Source organism: Abramis brama (genome assembly GCF_963993115.1).
Source record: "Abramis brama genome assembly, chromosome: 6".
Lineage (NCBI taxonomy): Eukaryota > Metazoa > Chordata > Actinopteri > Cypriniformes > Leuciscidae > Abramis > Abramis brama.
Genome location: NC_139968.1, coordinates 26323085 through 26341654, shown reverse-complemented (window position 1 = coordinate 26341654; position 18570 = coordinate 26323085). Strand labels below are relative to the sequence as shown.

The following is an 18570-nucleotide window of genomic DNA, read 5'->3' as shown; positions in this document are numbered from 1 at the left end:
AGAGTGACTGTAAATAGTTTATGCATAACTGCAATATGACCTTCTTAAGAAGAAAGAGATTGTTGCTATCTGTGGAAAGCTTACACAGTGAGACGTTCCTTATCATTCACAATCTCAAGCATGAAAAACATGCGTCTCAATACCTGTGCATCACATTCATACACACCAAATGCTCACTAATTATCCCAAACACTTCTCATTACTAGAAATAAAACATGTCCTAAGATCACCTCCTCCGCCAGGGTTGGACATTTAACATGCGGAAAGAGGAGGAGCGACTGAGATCCACACTACACTCACTCACTGATTCTCGAGTCACAGTAGTAATGTTCCCCAGCGTGTAACAGGGGGATCTCACAGACTTCAGACTGATCCCATCACGAGAAATGTTACTACTGAAATCTTTCAAGACGTCTTAAAGTAACACGCGTCTTTAAAAGTCGAATGCATACTGTTCAAGTCCGCGCGACGAAAGGAAAGGTAAATTCATGCTACTTTTTTAATACTTTGTTACACGACACAATGATACAATATTCAAGCGTGTAGTAGCATATACATGGATTGTATTGGACCGCTCAGTAGATTTGTCTATCGAAAACCTGTCACTTTAACATTAAATATTTAAATATACGTTGCGAAATAGGCTACTGTAAACATCATGTCCATTTCTTCATGTAAATTTTTATTTTATTTTTTATTTACCGAAAAGAAAACTAAATAGAATATGTTTGTATTAAAGTTATTTAAACTGCACGTGTTGCCATAGTTGACCATAGTCACTGCCGTTATCGTTACTGTAAAACCATGGTACATTCATACGGAATTTTCATATGTTAATATTTTTCATGACAGTAGGCCTATTTCCAGTAAAAATAAATAAAAATGAATATGCTATTTTATGACTGGCATAGTAACAAAGTCATTGGTATCTTGGTTGATCTATCTTAGGAAAAATAACATTTTGGTGTCTATTTAAAGGCTTTTTAAAGATTTGGTCGCTGGCCTTATTATGTGACCAGTATTTAAAATACAAAAAACACATGGAAATGTTATTTATTTAACAGTGGTGTAGTAGTCATTTTAGTTCACTGTTGTACTATTGTTAGACAATTAAGTTTCATACTCCTATGCAATTTACTTTGTTTTATGCGTAACTGAAATTATGAAATGATAGAGAGCAGTAACTTTATCAGAGATCAAAGAGGAAGGCGATGATTCATTTCCCATAAATCATTAACCCTTGTACTGAACAATCTCAAGGTAAACGAAATGCTGTTTAACAAACGATTATGGGTTTACTGTCGTCCAAGTATATGGTTGGTTCCAAGAGTAATTGCCCTAACTATAATGTATCCACCGTCTAATTATATGTTAAGGATTTTAAAACACTGCTGAACAATAGGCCTTCTGAGTAATATCAAATGAATGTCCACAGATGATTTGAGATGATAATGGGAATCTGAAAGGAAATGGTTTTAATTTTTTTTCTTTTTTTTTTCCATCCAGTTCAAAGATGTCTGTTAGTAATCACGAGAACCGAAAGTCAAGGTCAAGCTCTGGGTCCATGAACATCCATCTGTTCCACAAAACGTCACATCCAGACAGTCTGCTTACCCACCTCAATCTCCTCCGCAAGCGACATGTCTTCACGGATGTAGTCCTGCGTGCTGGACATCGAGCATTCCCATGCCACCGGGTGGTTCTGGCATCGTGTAGCCGCTATTTTGAGGCCATGTTTAGCGGTGGCCTTAAGGAGAGCCGAGACGCCGAGGTCAACTTCCACGACTCTTTGCACCCGGAGGTTCTGGAGCTCCTGCTTGACTATGCCTACTCCGCCCGTGTGATCATCAACGAGGAAAACGCAGAGTCTTTGCTGGAGGCTGGCGACATGCTCCAGTTCCACGACATCCGCGATGCTTCTGCAGAATTCCTGGAGAAGAACCTGCATCCGTCCAACTGTCTTGGGATGATGCTTCTGTCCGATGCTCATCAGTGCCAGAGGTTGTATGAACTTTCTTGGCGGATGTGCCTGGCAAATTTCGCTAATCTCTACCACACTGAGGACTTCTTAAGCCTGCCCAAAGATAAAGTTCAGGAGCTTGTTTTTAGCGAGGAGTTGGAGGTTGAGGATGAAAGCATTGTGTATGAGGCTGTTATTGATTGGGTTAGAGCAGACATTGGGAGAAGACATCTGGATCTTCCCGACCTTCTGCGCTGCGTTCGCCTCGCTCTACTTCCGGAGTCCTACCTGCTAAAGAATGTCGCATCCGAGGAGCTCGTCATGGGACACAAGGTGGGCCGTGAGATTGTAGAAGACGCTGTCCGTTGCAAAATGAAGATCCTGCAGAACGACGGAGTTGTCACGGGTTTCTGCGCCCAACCCCGGAAGGTCAGCCAAGCCCTCCTGCTTCTAGGAGGCCAAACGTTCATGTGCGACAAAGTATACATGATTGATCACAAGGCGAAAGAGATCAACCCCAAAACGGACATTCCTAGCCCTCGCAAAGAGTGTAGTGCTTGCGCAATCGGCTGTAAAGTATATGTCACGGGTGGTCGAGGGTCTGAAAACGGGTCTTCAAAAGACGTTTGGGTCTATGACACCTTGCACGACGAATGGTCCAAAGCTGCACCGATGCTCGTCGCTAGATTTGGACATGGTTCAGCAGAACTTGACCACATCCTGTATGTAGTAGGTGGACACACATCCCTTGCAGGGTCGTTCCCTGCATCCCCGTCTGTGTCCCTGAAACAAGTGGAGCAGTACAACCCCCAATCCAACAAGTGGACACTGGTAGCTCCTCTTCGAGAGGGTGTGAGCAATGCTGCTGTCGTAGGGGCCAAAAACAAACTCTTTGCTTTCGGAGGGACTAGTGTCAACAGGGACAAGTATCCTAAGGTTCAGTGCTTCGACCCCTGTGAGAACAGGTGGACTGTCCCGGCCACTTGTCCTCAGCTTTGGCGTTACACAGCGGCAGCAGTTGTCGGGAACCATGTTGTGGTCATTGGTGGAGATACTGAGTTCTCGGCGAGCTCCGCGTACCGCTTCAATAGCGAGACGTTCCAGTGGACCAAGTTTGGTGACGTGACTTCAAGGAGAATCAGCTGTCATGCAGTGGCGTCAGGGAATCGCCTGTATGTGGTCGGGGGATACTTTGGAGCACAGAGGTGTAAAACCTTGGACTGCTATGACCCCTCAACGGACTCCTGGGATAGCATAACAAGCATACCGTATTCGCTTATCCCAACAGCATTTGTCAGCACCTGGAAGTACCTCCCATCTTGAAGAAAAATACAACTCTTATTTGGTGAGTATTGTCCAATGTCACTGTCCTGGACCAACTGACAACATTTGCTTTTTTATACATCTGCCCTCTCAGATGTATAAAGCAGTAATTTTTTTTGTCAATGAGAAATGTCTAACCGTAATTAGTGCTGTTGGATGTCAAATAAAGATGAAATGTTTCTTAATAGTTTTAAGGAATGTGGCAGCACAAATTACTGAGTAAAACACGTCTCTCTGGGGCGTGCAAGCTTTCCCAAATGCTTCCAGCAAGAACAGGATCAGGTTCATTCTTGCAGTCCTGCCAATGGCGAGGCCTGTACCATTTTTTTGCACATTGCTCCACTGAAAAAGTGTATGGTCTTGCTTCCCTGGATTGTTTACAAATCTTCTGTCTTTTCTTTTATATAAATGTCAGGGCTTATTGTTCTCACAAGTGTACACAGTAGCCAGACAGATAGCAAACTCAAATAATGGTTTCCCACAGATCATCGATGTTTAGAGAAGGCGTGTTTATTTGAGAGTGATGCGTAATGTTTGGCAGGAAGATTCAAGGATGGAGACAGGAGCCTTTCAACTTGTCAGGTGACCCTGCCCTTTATTTGTTGTAAAACATTAAGAATTTTTGTAGTGCTAAAAACTCGCGCAAGTTCAACTTCTAAAACACATCGTCTTGTTTAGCACTCGCAGCTTGTTGAGCTCAGCGCTCACTTAATGGAAGGACGCCTAGAGGAACTGCTGTTTGCCCTTCCTCAATAATAAACAGATGGTTTGGGTGGAGACGAGCAGAAGAGAGCCTGCGAGGCCTCAGATCTGCACCGCTGCAGCTGACAAGTCTCTTTTATCCTTCTTTGAGTGCAAACGTTGCAGTTCCAGCTCTTTTGAATATCACTAATTCGCCATTGAGTTTTACACAGAATAGCCTTGTCAGAAATGCTGGAGTGAGGCATGTGGAATAGGGTGCAGCTATATTTTGCACCATTTGGCAGCCAGCAGCTTAAAACTTAAAATACAAGTTGCTTTAGAAGTCGTCATCTTGTAACAGGGGCGAGGAAAACAAATAGAGAAGACGTTCTTTTCTTCGATGTTCATATTTGCCACAAAACAACATGCATTAGAGTACATCGAAGATACGTCGCACTAAACTCTCAGATAATTTCTCACCAGCCAGTCACGCAGATAAGTTTCTTTCCTATTGTCATTGCATATCAGCACAGTGAGTCACTGTTTGACTTTGAGTTGGTACAGAATACTTTGGAACGCAGTTCACCCAACTGCATTGGTATGCTTTTTCTAACCCAACCTAATCCTTACATGCATTGTTTATTTACTTGAACAACCCCATGAAATGATTTGACAAGCACAGATCTATTTCCTATGTCAACGTAGGCTAAAAGGAATACCTGCCACAAAACTCTGCTTCGATTGTGGTTTAACTAGGGATGTGTTTGAAATAGCATGTAGGCTTTACTTTTCTAATATAGTATGCCTGTGCACAGTATGCATACTTTCTATTTATACAATATATATATATATATATGAACTACAACTGTAGGCTTACAGTGCTGAATACTATACTGCGCTTGATTACACTTCCTTTTCCAGTACTGGCAATGATCTGGATGAAATATCAGATATTTAATCTCTTTTTGAGTCTTGTCTTAGTACCAAAATAAGACCTTTACACACATTTGAATGCAAAATAAAAAAAATTGTTTCTATAAAGTAGGCCCTTTGTGATGAGGTTATTTGCATGCTACAGTTTAAAACATTTATTGTTCCAGAATGCCTACCGTTTCACTAAAAGAAGTTGTATAGAGTGTATACCATGCGGTAGACTACTGTAAGATAGCTGGTTACAGATGAATTATATTTCCAGTCTTCAGGCAACTTTAATGTTGCCTAGTTGGCAAGACTAGTAATCCGAACTGTAACATGAGCACCATGGAGGAAGTTATCAAGATCCTCTCATTCTTTGGTCTTGCAGAGCAGGCTGTAGTAACTGGCACTTATCCAATACACACCATATGAGTCTCTGTTTATTGTATGACACACCTGATCTAGGTCAAGGGTCGGTTCCTGACTGTTTTATTATTCACGGAGGCGGACCAGAGTGACCGTCACGGTCAATACTAATGTTTTATTAATGCTAGCTTTTTAAAAAAAACAACAGAAAGATTCTTTATTTTGGCAGCTGCGGACAGCCTTATTTCACCGACACGCGCGCGGAGCCTCCGCGTCTCTCGAGCCCCGCGGCGCGGCTGGATCTGCATATTTAATGGACATTTTTCACTTCTTTGTCCGCGGAAGCAGGGCCTGCGGAAAGAAATTGAATAATACAAAGGCTTCAAATTGGTTACCAGCCGTAAATAGATCAAACAGGTCATTCAGCCGCGAACTCGCTTGATGTAATTAATCAGAATTGCATAATATTCATACATGAGATGAGGTGAAAAGGCTGCGATTAGCATACAAACTGCCTTTGTCTTTCAAGCCGGGGGCGCAGAGACTAAAAAGAGCCGGTATTCTTGATCACTTATAGGTCAATTAGAACTCATAAACACAATAAAATGTGAAGTAAAATGCCAGTAAGTAAAATGCCGTCCTTTCACCAAATGTTTTAGCCTGTAGCCTAAACTAATTCGCACGATCCGCTCTCAGCTAAACATTGCCAGAGTAGCCTATTGAGCATAGACTGTAAAAAATAGGTATTGAGAGGCGGCTCATAATGCAAAGCAAAGGGCGTTTCCTAATAAATAAGGTGCTGACTCGGGATTGATCCGAGCACAGATCAATTCACACAGTAGCCTAGTTTACACAGCTGTCATTAATTCAGCCCTGCTGTGACCCTCATTACAGATAGGAGCCATCGGGAAAGAGCTGGAGCCAAACCTGCTACTTAATTTCAGTTCAAGAAATATTTATTTATTTAGCCTATTAGTATAGCATATTGTTTAATCTGTATTAAGGGTTATCATACATACATATGCCTACATACATAAATTAACGTGGTTAATATTTATTATTCAAATTTATTTATTTTCGTATTTATTTAAAGTTGTATTAATTATGAAAAACAATTATACATAAAGTAAGAAATAAAGAAATGTATTTGTTTAATATGACTTAAATATTTTTATTTAAAATCCATATTATTCATGAATTTGGGATATAGTTTCATTTTCTTCCAGTTTTACTATAATATTTAATTAAAAATAAATAAATAATTTGATTAATAATTATTAGGCTACCCTATATCTTTTATTATTTTATTTTAGTCTTACTAATTAAAATGAAAAATTCCTGTTTCACCATTTATAAAAAATAAATAGGCTACATTTGATTTGAGTGATAAATCATTTATTTAGCACCCAAAAATTAGTATTTATTCTGTGAAAATAGTAACTTGCAAATGCATAAGTGCTTTACAAATGAATAAAAAAATGTTAATGCAATAAATAAATAATATTCTGAATACAAAGACTTTAAAAGCTGAAAGATGTGTTTTAGCATGTTGTTGACATGTCTAATAAAACCTGGTAATGTTTGGAAGAATAAAGTAGCCTAGATGTAATGAAGAAAAACAAGAAGGATTTCCAGTTTAAGGCTGTGTGATGAAAACAAGCCTATACAATCTATTAAACACAAGCTGATTGAATCCCAGGCATGCGTTCGGGTCTTTAGACTTGCTTTAATGGAATTTCCAAGGGCTTCAAACTGGGTCAAAGGTCACTTGCTCCTCTGCTGGTTTGGGAAGGGTGAGACCACTGACGCTGATGGATAAGCGCTGCTCGAGCGTTAGTTACGCAACACTGAAGCGCTGTTCACTTCACCCAAGCGTTTGTGCAGCATCGCTTCTCATGTCTTAAATTAAAGTGTCTGCCATGTCCCAGAAATAACACAATGGAATGAAATACTTATGTTTAAATATAACTGGCTGTGAAGCTGCTGTACTTGTGAAAGGGTGATAGCTCTCAGGTAGTATTTTTAATGCTGCTGGAGTGTTGATCGTCTCAACAACGGAAAAACAGGCATCAGCAATATTGGGAGAAACGTCCATGCATGACTTTTCACATCCAAACAGTATTTTAATTTACTGTTTTTTCTGTCCACAACTGAACTGTGACCCTCATGCATCATGTCCAGAATAGTATTGATTTAGAAAAAGGGGTTCAAGCCTTTAATTACACCAACAGACACATGGTGACACGTGTTGTGGTGTCAAGAGACACGGTGGGGTGCAAAAGGATCAGCTGGCTAGTTTTAGCAGTTAGTTCACAGTATTATCTAGACTTTACATCGCATAACCTTATTAAACTCTAAATCAGCTTCAGTGGTGTAAATCGGAGACTCAGCGTTACTCCTTGAGAGAGCTGTAATCGGCCTAACTGGACATTGCGCACATACATTTACAACACTGTTTTTTTCAGCATCTTTGTGTATATATTTTTCATTTGCTAGCATTCAATTATTTGTATAAAAATATTTTAAAATAATTAAAATAATAAAATAAAACATTTTAGGCTATATTATTAATAATACTATTTTATTTAAAAATTAAATTCTTGTATTATAGCTATATCTGCATTTTATATGCCATGTTCCTCTATTGGTTAAGCCTCTGTCAAAACGGTTCACACGTTCCTAATGCAACCACAAAGACAAAATACACCCTTAAAGTAAAATGATCAAAAACTCATCTAAAGGAACAGCTTGTTTTATAGGTTGTGGAAAAACATGTTGTAAAAGTGAACTTCATGATCTCATTACCTACATGTTTCAGGGGATGAAACACATTTAACAGGGCAAGAACAATTTTATAGTGGCCTACAAGTTTTAAAGCTCTTTTGAAATGAAAAGCGGCTTAACATACCGAACGTGATCTCATAGGTGTTTGTATACACATGCATTGATATTATATAGGCTACATACCATAAAGCAAATGCTAGTTTTGTCATGGACTCAGTTTTTTAAACTAATGTGAAGGACTGTAGGTGAACGAACCATGTAAAGTTCAACATGTGTAACTCATTCCCTGTTTTTCCATCCTCAGATCTTTCAGCGTTCTCTGGAATGCAGCCGAGTTTCCCCCCTACGAGGCTTGGGAATGCCGGGGGAGGGGGAGGCGCTTTTCCTCCTTCACATTCACATGGACCTTTCACTGGAAACCAAGCCTTAGGTCAGTCGGGATGGTAACCATGGCAATCGGCAACGGTCACCGCAGTTCTGATGGCGAGAGACGACCCAAAAGAGATGCGGATAGCATTGTGAACACGTGTACATACTCTTACTAGACTTCACTATTTAAACCAGGCTATTTTTAGCCTGAGGTGCCACGCTTCAACGTCTCACTCACTCACACGGATCCTCTGCGTTCATTATTTAAGTAATTATTAACTCTTGCCTCTGGTTACTCACCTTCATGCATGACATGGGGCTCATTGTGTTCTTGGTAAAATTCGGGTGACCTTTGAAAGAGGAAATGAACCCAAAACGGTTGAATAATTAGTTAGGCTGTACTGCCTTTTTTTATATCAAATGTTTTTGAATATATTACACACATTCTAAACATTTTTTTCTGATCAGCACTGTATTCTTGTTATAATAGAACTAGATGAATAGCCAGGCTGAGCTAATAGACAAGTTTGGGTCATATTTCACCCCAAAATAATAATAAAAAAAATATATATATTTTCATACAGAAAATGAAGCCTATTTTTTGGATGTTTGCATTGCAGTATTATTTTTAGGGCAATTAAAACACATTTTCCCTCCAAATTCTCATTACCATAATGCAAAAAGTCATTACCATAATGGAAAAAAAAAACAAGAATGTATTATTTAAAAAAAACTTTAAAAAAAACTTTTAAAAAAACAACTAAAAAATAATACTTAAATCTTGGACAAATTACGGTAAGGTGTAAATGTGATCCTAATTGTCATAAAATAATGTTACAATGCAAAATAAGAACCACCAAATAAGAAATTATATTTTGCTTGAAGACACTGAAGCCTGTTTTTAGATTGCCTTGAAAATATCAATGCAAACAATTAAAGCAGATTTTCCCTCCAAATTCTCATAACCATAATGCAAAAAAAGTGGTTACTATAATGGAAAAGAACAAGAATACATTATTTAAATGATAGCTGATTTAAAAAATAAATACTTAAGTCTGGACGAATTGCGGTAATGACGAAAAATGTTCTTAATAGTAATGATACTATGCAAAAAAAACCTCTTAATGGTCCTAAAATAGGCTTTATTTTCTTTATTCATACCGGTAATAGTAGTTTTCACTCAACTTTGGAATGTGTAGTTTACAATGTGAATAACAGGTGGTTAAACTACTAAAGCGGGGGATTTTTTCCTTAATGGTTTTGTGCCAATGGTTCAATTTTTTCAACTCTTTTCAAAGTGAACAAAAACCTAACAAACGTCTTAAATGTTGCTGTACATGTAGCCTTGATTGTTCTTTTGTGAAGTATATTGTATTTTTTTAAAGTAGATTTTGCACATTGTATTAAGACGCTGTCCTTTTCACTGTTGAACGGTCATCTACACTCATAAGGGTGTTTTTCTTAAACGTAAAACGTAAGAATGTGTTGCCTGAGGCCAAAGAAAGCAGCACAGATAGAGACATGTTACCAGCTAAATGTTGCGTTTGCGAACTGTTTTGCATTGAAGTATGTTGTGTTGTGAAATGTCTTAATTTGTGTACATTTTTTTATATCACTGATACTTCTTGTTTGTTTTTGGACATTCAATGCCAAATATTGTTTCTAACATCTGTCAGTGTGTGTTTAAGACTTTTTAAAATAAAATATCTGTGAAAATGCTAAGCAAGCGTTCTTATTGTAGCACCAGGATTGGATTTTTTGGATTAGCATGACCCGCTGAATGACAAGGAATGTCTAACACCTTTCATAATCATAACTCGCTAGATACACTGGAATTTTGAAATTGTCAGTCACACCCAGCTGATTTCAACCACAGCGATTTCCAGTGTAAAGTTCAATTTCTGTGCACAACCTTTACGACTTCACATTGCTATTTTCGCTCAGAGATGGTCGTCTTCAGACACGACTCTTGAAAGGGTGTGTGGGTACATGTCATGGCACCAGCCTCATTCCACTCATTCCTGGGCAGGTGTGATTAGTGGAAATGCCAACGAATGGCACGAGACTCCAGACTGCGTTCCTTTGCCAAGACTAGGGGAAGAGATCTGGCTGTTGAAAGAAAGAGACAAATAAATGAAGCCAATCTGCTGTTTATCTTAATAGGGAAAATGTATTACAAAAATTTAACATTTCTCTCAAACAAACTGTTGAGAAACTAACCAGATGTCCTTATGAGTCATCCAGAAGCAAAATCCAGAAGTCACTTCAGAGGGTTGTAGGACCACTAATCAAACATCAACGCCTTGTTCTTAAGGCAGATAACTAAAGTGCCCCTATTATGCTTTTCACATATTACCTTTCATGTAGTGTGTAATATAGCTGTTTGTGAATGTTTTAAGTTGTCAGTAATTCCAGTCTTACTGCACAAACCAATGCAGACACCAATGGCGTTGGCTGCCCGTGAACAACGTCTACTTTGACCCTCAAACACTGTAGTTGTAGCTGAGACTGGAGGAGTTTGGTTCATGTTGTTGACATGTCAAGAACACACCGTTTTCTGTGCCATGAAAGCAAATTTTCATTGCATCTCTTCAAAAGAATGACCCAAGTGTAATTATTTTGACCTTGGATGCATGTAAACCAATTGCAGAAGACCTCCAAAACAAAATTAAACAAAATGAATATAGCATAACAGGGTGACGTTAAGACATCAACATTAATGAAATCAAACATTCCTCTATTACATCTTAACCAATTCAGTCAAATCCATGGCTGAGCTCCAGGAGACTGATTGAAAAAGACATTGATACCCAAAGTAAGAGCTGGCCTGATGCCCGCCAGACACTCTTGAATAAGTTATGCATGTGGAGGTCAAAAGCCACGGGTCCGTGCACTAATAGAGCCGATCAGAGATGCCAGATGGGAGAAACCCCTAAAAGCAGCTGGGAGCGTTCCCATGGGGAAGAAAACTGAGTTTTCCAGACAGATGTCTTCGAAAAAATTATTTTGCAACCACTGAAGCCTTTGCAATAAATAGGATGACAGTTTAATCTAGCAAAGTTCCTTTGAAGTTTGAAGGTTATTGCGGCCTTAGGTAATTTACTTTAAGGTCTACTAATATTGGCACACCTGGTAGAACTGAACAAAATGGGCTTTGAAAAAAAAAATCTTTCCTGTGTATCCTCCTAGTTTTAGTTGACAAAGAGTGTATAGGTTATAGTTGTGGTTTTATGATAGAAATCAATTATTTTACTTGAAATGCATCTTGCATTGCTGACGGAGTAGCTGTGGTGAATGACTGGAAAAACGGCGGCAAAAACAAACTTAATTCACCAGCAACGTATTCCAGCTGAGCATGTTGACCCGCTAAGTGCTTCAGGTGTGAGCGCAGATGGGGAACGGCATCTGAATGAATGCGGAGAGAAACACAAAAAAAGGCACGGATACGAGACATCTTCCTTTCAAAGGGATCTTGGCAGGGTGTGTGTGCGCCAGCCTGTTTTTGTAAGACTGCTCAAAAGCACCATTGTCATGCAAAATGCAAAACCGACAAACTCAAAAAGATTCTGCCGCCGACGCAATTAATGCAGCGCGCATAAATAGACGGTTGAATCTTGGCAGAAGACAAAAGGACTATCCAACAGGGTCTGGAAAGGAAGAACCGCCACAGCGTGGACTGAAAGAAGGGGCGGTTGGCGTAGGCGGTTTCAGTGAGGGTAGTTGGTTAATGCTTGTCGTGACCCTGAGCAGAAAGAGCGCAATAGGGTGGAACGGACACTGGGGACGGAGGCAGGGGTCGGGTGCCCCCCTTCACCTAAATACTGGCGTGTGTCTGCCAGGCGGATGCGTGCAGCTGGGGGCCGCCAGGAACACAAAGATCCCGCATTAGTGGAAAAACAGCTTCCAATGGTTGCCCCCCCATGGGGATTTTACCTCCAGGGTCCCAGCCAGAAGCGTCCCTTTTCCAACCGTCCACCTCCTGTAATTGCAACTAAATCAATGCACTAACGAAAATTTTATTTTGCCCTGCAGGAACCTCCTGCAAAGCACATCTCGTTTATTATGCTCAGAAAAAAATTAGGATCCTCAGGCACTGTTCAAGCTGAGGTTTATTTCCCAACCAACACAACAACTCCCATTTCTTAAGAAATGTAGGAAATGTGTTGTTGTGGACACTGCCAGACAAGTCAAAGCAACACGTAGGTGAAAAGTGGCCATAAAAAGACGCAATTCGGGCCGTTTTTTACCACAAGCAGCTCGAAGTGCTGATGTGTAGGTGCGTCTGTGGCGTCTGGGCGCAGGTAATTTCCTTCAGTCGAGTCTAGATGTGATCTGTCAGCAACGTTAATGGTTCTAGTGGTTCCTCAAAGTCCTGTGGTTTAACTGGAGGGAGCCACCACACTATGGCATAAGCAGCATTTACTCAGACCTCAAGGTGTATTAAGCAACATTGAGAAGCTTAGTGAGATGATATATGAAATGATAGCCTTGACAAAAATGTGTTGCATAACTTCAGTGAAATATTGGTCGATACAAACCTTGATTTTAGCTTGACAAAGCCTCAGACAGACATATACAGATAGAGAGATAGATAGATAGGAACAATCTTCATTGCAAAGTAAAACACTTCATCTTATCTGTATCTCTGTGACCACAAACATTGTAAGTAACCCAGAATTTTTCTTAAATGTGTTCTTGCCAAAGTTAATGTACGATGAGAACCGAGGACAGGAAGCATAACTGACACGCTTTAACACGCGTCGCAGGTTCTCCTGGAGCACATAAATCTTCCCTCAGTAAAACGCACATCACTCGGCATTCAACACAAAGAGTTGGGCGCCTCCACCCGCCTGGCCAGAACATCTCTTTGTCTAGACGCCATAAAAGAAGCCGCTTATTTGAGAAAACAATTGTGCACAGAAATCTGAGTCTCTAAAATTGAGACGAGAGACTTCTGAGAGCGTACCGACAGAAACGGGCAGTGGAGAGGAACAGCGTTTAGGGGAAGGTGGGGGGGGGGGCAGTAATCACTGTTTACACAATGAAGTAATTACGCCGAACAGTAGGGGGGCGGCGGCCTGGACAGAAGCTTCGCTGACAGATCTAGCGGCGCTCTGATTAACACTGAATGTTATTATGCGATGCCGAGCTTTGATGCTCTGGTCCATGGCCTCAGGTCGAGGCGTAGCTGCAGATTCAAAACATTTCTCGACTCGCAGTAGGTGAACAAAGAAAATTGTTCCTCTAAGCTCAGCGAAGAAGAATGTTGATGTTTGCAATAGTTTGCACAGATTTAATTGTCTTCCAATGTGGGAAGTGGATTCTTTACCCCGAATGGTGACATAGATAGCGGTTAGACATGCCACAGAACTTATTCACAAGCATTCCACGGACGCTTCACGTGTTTGGATGCTTGAAATAGTTCCTCATCACCATAATGCCCCTTGTTTGTTTGGGATGAGTGGGATTCAGGGAAATTTCCTGGAGTAAAGAAAAAAACGAGAAGGAATGAGAGTGAAGCGTATCTCTAGGACGGGACAGAGCCGTAATTGGACCTTTGTGTCATTCAGACGGGGTGGGGCAGATGGTCTCTTCTCCAGCCTGCCCATCCCAAAATGGGCCCGGTTGATAATTACGGGCCACTTGAACTGAAAAGGCACTCGAAAAGTGACATCAGGATGAATAATACAACAAAAGGAAGCAAGGCGTCTGTCTGCGCCCGTCTCTAGGGTGTTGGGGTGTCAGTCTCTGTATATCACAAGGTTAATGAAGCAGCTGCGGGCAACGACCTACCTAGGCTTTTTGTGTGTGGCACCATATGATGTACATCTAACGTCATGTGGATTGTATTTCTGTTAAAAGGCCTATATATATATATATATATATATATATATATATATATATATCAAGTTTGTTGAAATTTAAGCAAAATTCTTTGATTAGCCAAATATGTTATGGTGATTTTGAAATCCAAGTCAATAATTATCAAGTTCGATCAGTTCTTCATAATGTCACAATCCAATTCCGACTACCTCTTCCCAACAATTTCCAATCTACATTCTACTGTGTCTGTCAATAAAACAAGCCCAAAAAAAGGAAGCATAACGTCAACAAGCTCCTTTAATTTTTTATCACTTTATTTTCAATGATGAAAAAATACAGTATGATTGAACATCACTGATTGTTAAATTTATATTTTAATACGCCTCGCACGAACTGGGCCTCATTTGATAACTTATTTGTAAATTATTCGTGAAACTATTCTTAAATAAATCATTTCATTATGGTGCCAATTTACCTAAGGACGATAACTATAAAGATAACGATAAAGATGTAGTTAACGGCACAGAGAAACGATATCATTGGAATCACTTTCAGAACGATTTTATCCAGCCGATGAATGATAAAAACATTGACAGCCAATCAGAATCCATCCTGATTTAAAGAGCTCATGCATTTAAAGTGACAGACAAGCACGCAATTAGAATAAACTAAATGATATCGTCCGCTGGTATTGACGCAACTATAGTTATCTTTACGGTTAATGTTCTTGGTGTGAACAGGCCTTTACACAAAAATTGGAGCTCATATGGGCGATGCAGGTTTTAATCTAGTTAGTCATACGCTCAACAAAATGCTTTTTCCTAAAGGCCCATTCACATCAAGAACGATAACTATAAATAGGCTAACTATATTTGCTTGCACACTAATAGACGAAATTGTTCTGTTTATTCTAAGCACGTGGTGCAGTTTTATCGTCAGCCGCTTTAAATGCTCGAGCTCTTTATAGCAGGATTAATTCTGATTGGCTGTCAATGTTTTAATCGTTCATTAACTGGAAAAAGCTTTGTGAAGGTGTGAACGGGCCTTAATAGTTTATGTAAGAATGTTTTTACAAAAGATAACATATTTCATAATAGCATCAATTTACGCAACAACTGGTTTACCAATAATTTGCAAACTTTTGCACACATATATAACAGAACTTTTATATTTTATTAACAAGACCCAATGCAAAGCATTTACATTTTTAATAGCCTTTAATTTGCAAATGAGAATATTAGACAGTGTTGAATTACATACTTTTCAATAAATTGCTGGAAATAATATTGCGCTCCTTTATCCTTTTAATCAAATCAAACAACTGACAGATTTATAAGTTATCAAACTAAGCAGCAGTAAAAGCCCTTCATGAAACCAAACAGGTTGGACTTAAAATAAACGGCTAACGCTAACAGGCCATTGACATTTATAGATCATTCAGCTTGGCAAGAATCTTACTCTCTTTTTTCAACAGCACACACACACACACACACACATATATATAAAACTTTTGGCCTGTAACTAAATACACAAAGATTTTACTATGGCAGCAGATTCTTTGCAGGCCACTTTATTGGATTACACCTCTACAAACTTATGAATAAACACAGTGTGTGTTGTGGCATACTATCAGTTCACAGTAACCTTATCTTCCTGGCCATATTTCGCTTTTCATGATGATAAACAAGGAACAATAACTTCATTCATCACCCTTTGTACATTTATATCGGTCACTTTACAACAGGTGGTATTTAAACACTACAAAAGTATTACCAAAAAAGCAATAAAGTCATAGTCATTAAAAGAGTTTCCATGGACACAGAGAAAAATACACAAAATGCATTTATTTTTATGAGGCCAGGACAGGAAGTTATATGGCCTGCATGGGACATGATCACTGGTCTAGACTTTGCAGAGCTGTTATGCAACTGAGAGAGAGATAGAGACAGATAAAGAGAGAGAGAGAGAGAGAGAGAGAGAGAGAGAGAGAGAGAGAGAGAGAGAGAGAGAGAGAGAGAGAGAGAGAGAGAGAGAGAGAAAGAGAAAGCGATAGGGAGCGACAGAGAGAGAGAGAGAGAGAGAGAGAGAGAGAGAGAGAGAGAAAGAGAAAGAGAAAGAGAGAGTGATAGGGAGCGACAGAGAGAGAGAGAGAGAGAGAGAGAGAGAGAGAGAGAGAGAGAGAGAGAGAGAGAGAGATTTAGACTTTTCGTAGATTTTAGACACTATCATGCTGGCAAAAGTGTTAGCCTAGCAGCTTGTCTACCAAATTAGCAGTTCTAGCATCAACACTTTGAGTGTTACAGAGTAAAAATTTGCATTCCTGGGTGTAAAAATCGCATTCCGGGGTTCATACACTACACGGTTGAGTACATAGTGCACAAGTATATAGGGAATAAGTGCATAGTGTGTCATTTGGGATGCAACTGACTCATTGAACCACAAGTCATTTTTCGTCATGTTTGATTCAAAATGAAGCCGTAACGTTACTATAACTGATGTGGTAAGTTTGTGAGAAGAAGGGGGAAAAAAGAAAAGAAAGAAAAAGTTCATGATACTTAGGCTACTGGTAGTTCATGACGTTTCAATAACGATGCAAATATATGCAGAGTTATAATAATAATGGTATTCTAAGAAAGAACTTACATACTCGGTCCATAACCAACACAACCTGTGCTATTAAACAAGTAAAAATATCCTTACAGAATGGCACAAATACAGTGATATAATCAAACTGGGACAAATTTATACTAAACAATATATATTAGCATATTAGGCTACATTACATATTATTAAATACTCCCTAGTAATTTGTCTTGAGCACTACCAAGTACACTATTTAGTGCTTCAAGCGAATTTCTGTCTACTTTTACAGCCGAGGAGTCGACAAATCAACGGCATGAGGTTTGTTTTCGTTTGCGGACAGAGAGAGGTCTTACTCTTTGCACAAAATAACTACAATTAAAAAACGAGTGACGTGCCTATAAACACTCGTGAACCAGACAGGGTTTGTCTCGCAGCATAGCATCTACAAAAAAATAATAATAAAAAAATGAGCAAAGCACAAGACACAGACGGACAGAAAACCATTACAAAAGCAAGAGACCGAGACATCATCTGGTAAAGAACTACTCAGGAACTGGACACGCGGCTGTAAGATCCGGATTGGATGAAAGGAAAACCACAACACCTGAAAATAGCTTTGTTCCGCCACAGCTCTACAATTAGCATGGCCCGAGAGACACGGCCACCAGGTCCTGTTAAGTTGGGCTCCGGCTCTTTTCCTGTGAGAACCGGGCCAGAATCAACAGACCGCGGCCAGTGGGGTCACGCGCTCACATGAGCGTGGAGTGACGGAAATAAAACCAGATTGTCCGTACACAGCACGGAAGATACTACATAACATAAGCACTGTTATACTTACGTTTGAGTTTCCTTTGCGGTCAAGTTCAATTGTAAATTGGCCCGTCAAAACCATGGGCAAGACACGTGCAGCCTGTGTTCAAAACGGAACAGTTGTGTACTACACACTATAGCCTACTAACTGTATAGCCTACCACTGTATAGCCTACTACTGTATAGGCTATATGCACTGTTTTTAGTTTTCCTATCTTCGTGTATAAGTCACATTTTGTTATTACAATTAAAATAATGTAAAATACCAGTAAATAAAACAAAATGTCTACAAACATTTAACACTATACCGATAATAAATCTATAGTGACGCGAACAAAAATACATGTATATAGACTATATACATGTATTTTTGTTCGCGTCACTATATATTTATTATCGGTATTCAGAACAGGACAGGAATGAAAACTATAATTATGAAACTAACTAATTAGAGGCATTCATCATAAAAACATTGATCATAAACGTCAAGCCTAAATTGATAAATTTAAAGCGAATATAAAAAAAATAAAAACTTCTCTCACTTCTCATACTGCACAAATCCAGATACGTGATAATGTTTTGACATTGTATTATACAAGACGCTTTATAAGTCGCAGCAAATTTTAGATGCTAATTTTATTCTGGGAAAATAAGGTAAAACTGGACTTTATGCATTTATAAACATTTCTAAGAGCAGTATGCCAAATTGTTAATATGTTTAATCAATTTAGTGGCGCTCAAGTTGTTAATTTAACACATAAAACAAAAAAGATGTTAGACATTGCACGTTTTTTTTAAGCGTTCATTTATCGCACAGAAAGTGAAAGGTCAAGTTGGGCACATTGCATTATGGGATACAGTATTCTACAAAGTGTGCTGAGCTCCACAAATTATAGCAATGTGGTCGATCATTCCAGATCTTTTTATTTTATTTTTTATTTTATTACATAGACACA

At 39.2% G+C, this 18570-nt stretch overlaps 1 protein-coding gene across 1 annotated transcript; it reads left to right on the top strand.

The window, feature by feature from the left end:
• The first annotated feature begins 280 nt into the window (after positions 1-280).
• enc3 (ectodermal-neural cortex 3) lies at positions 281-10118 on the top strand. The gene is made up of 3 exons (XM_084117338.1): positions 281-480; positions 1507-3305; positions 8334-10118. Exon 2 carries the CDS (start codon positions 1514-1516, stop codon positions 3281-3283), a length of 1770 nt encoding a protein of 589 aa, XP_083973464.1. The 5' UTR covers positions 281-480; positions 1507-1513; the 3' UTR covers positions 3284-3305; positions 8334-10118.
• Positions 10119-18570: the final 8452 nt, after the last annotated feature.

What these genes read in the sequence shown, in the direction of transcription:
- enc3 (XM_084117338.1), top strand. Translation starts at nt 1,514, where the DNA reads ATGTCTGTTAGTAATCACGAGAACCGAAAGTCAAGGTCAAGCTCTGGG.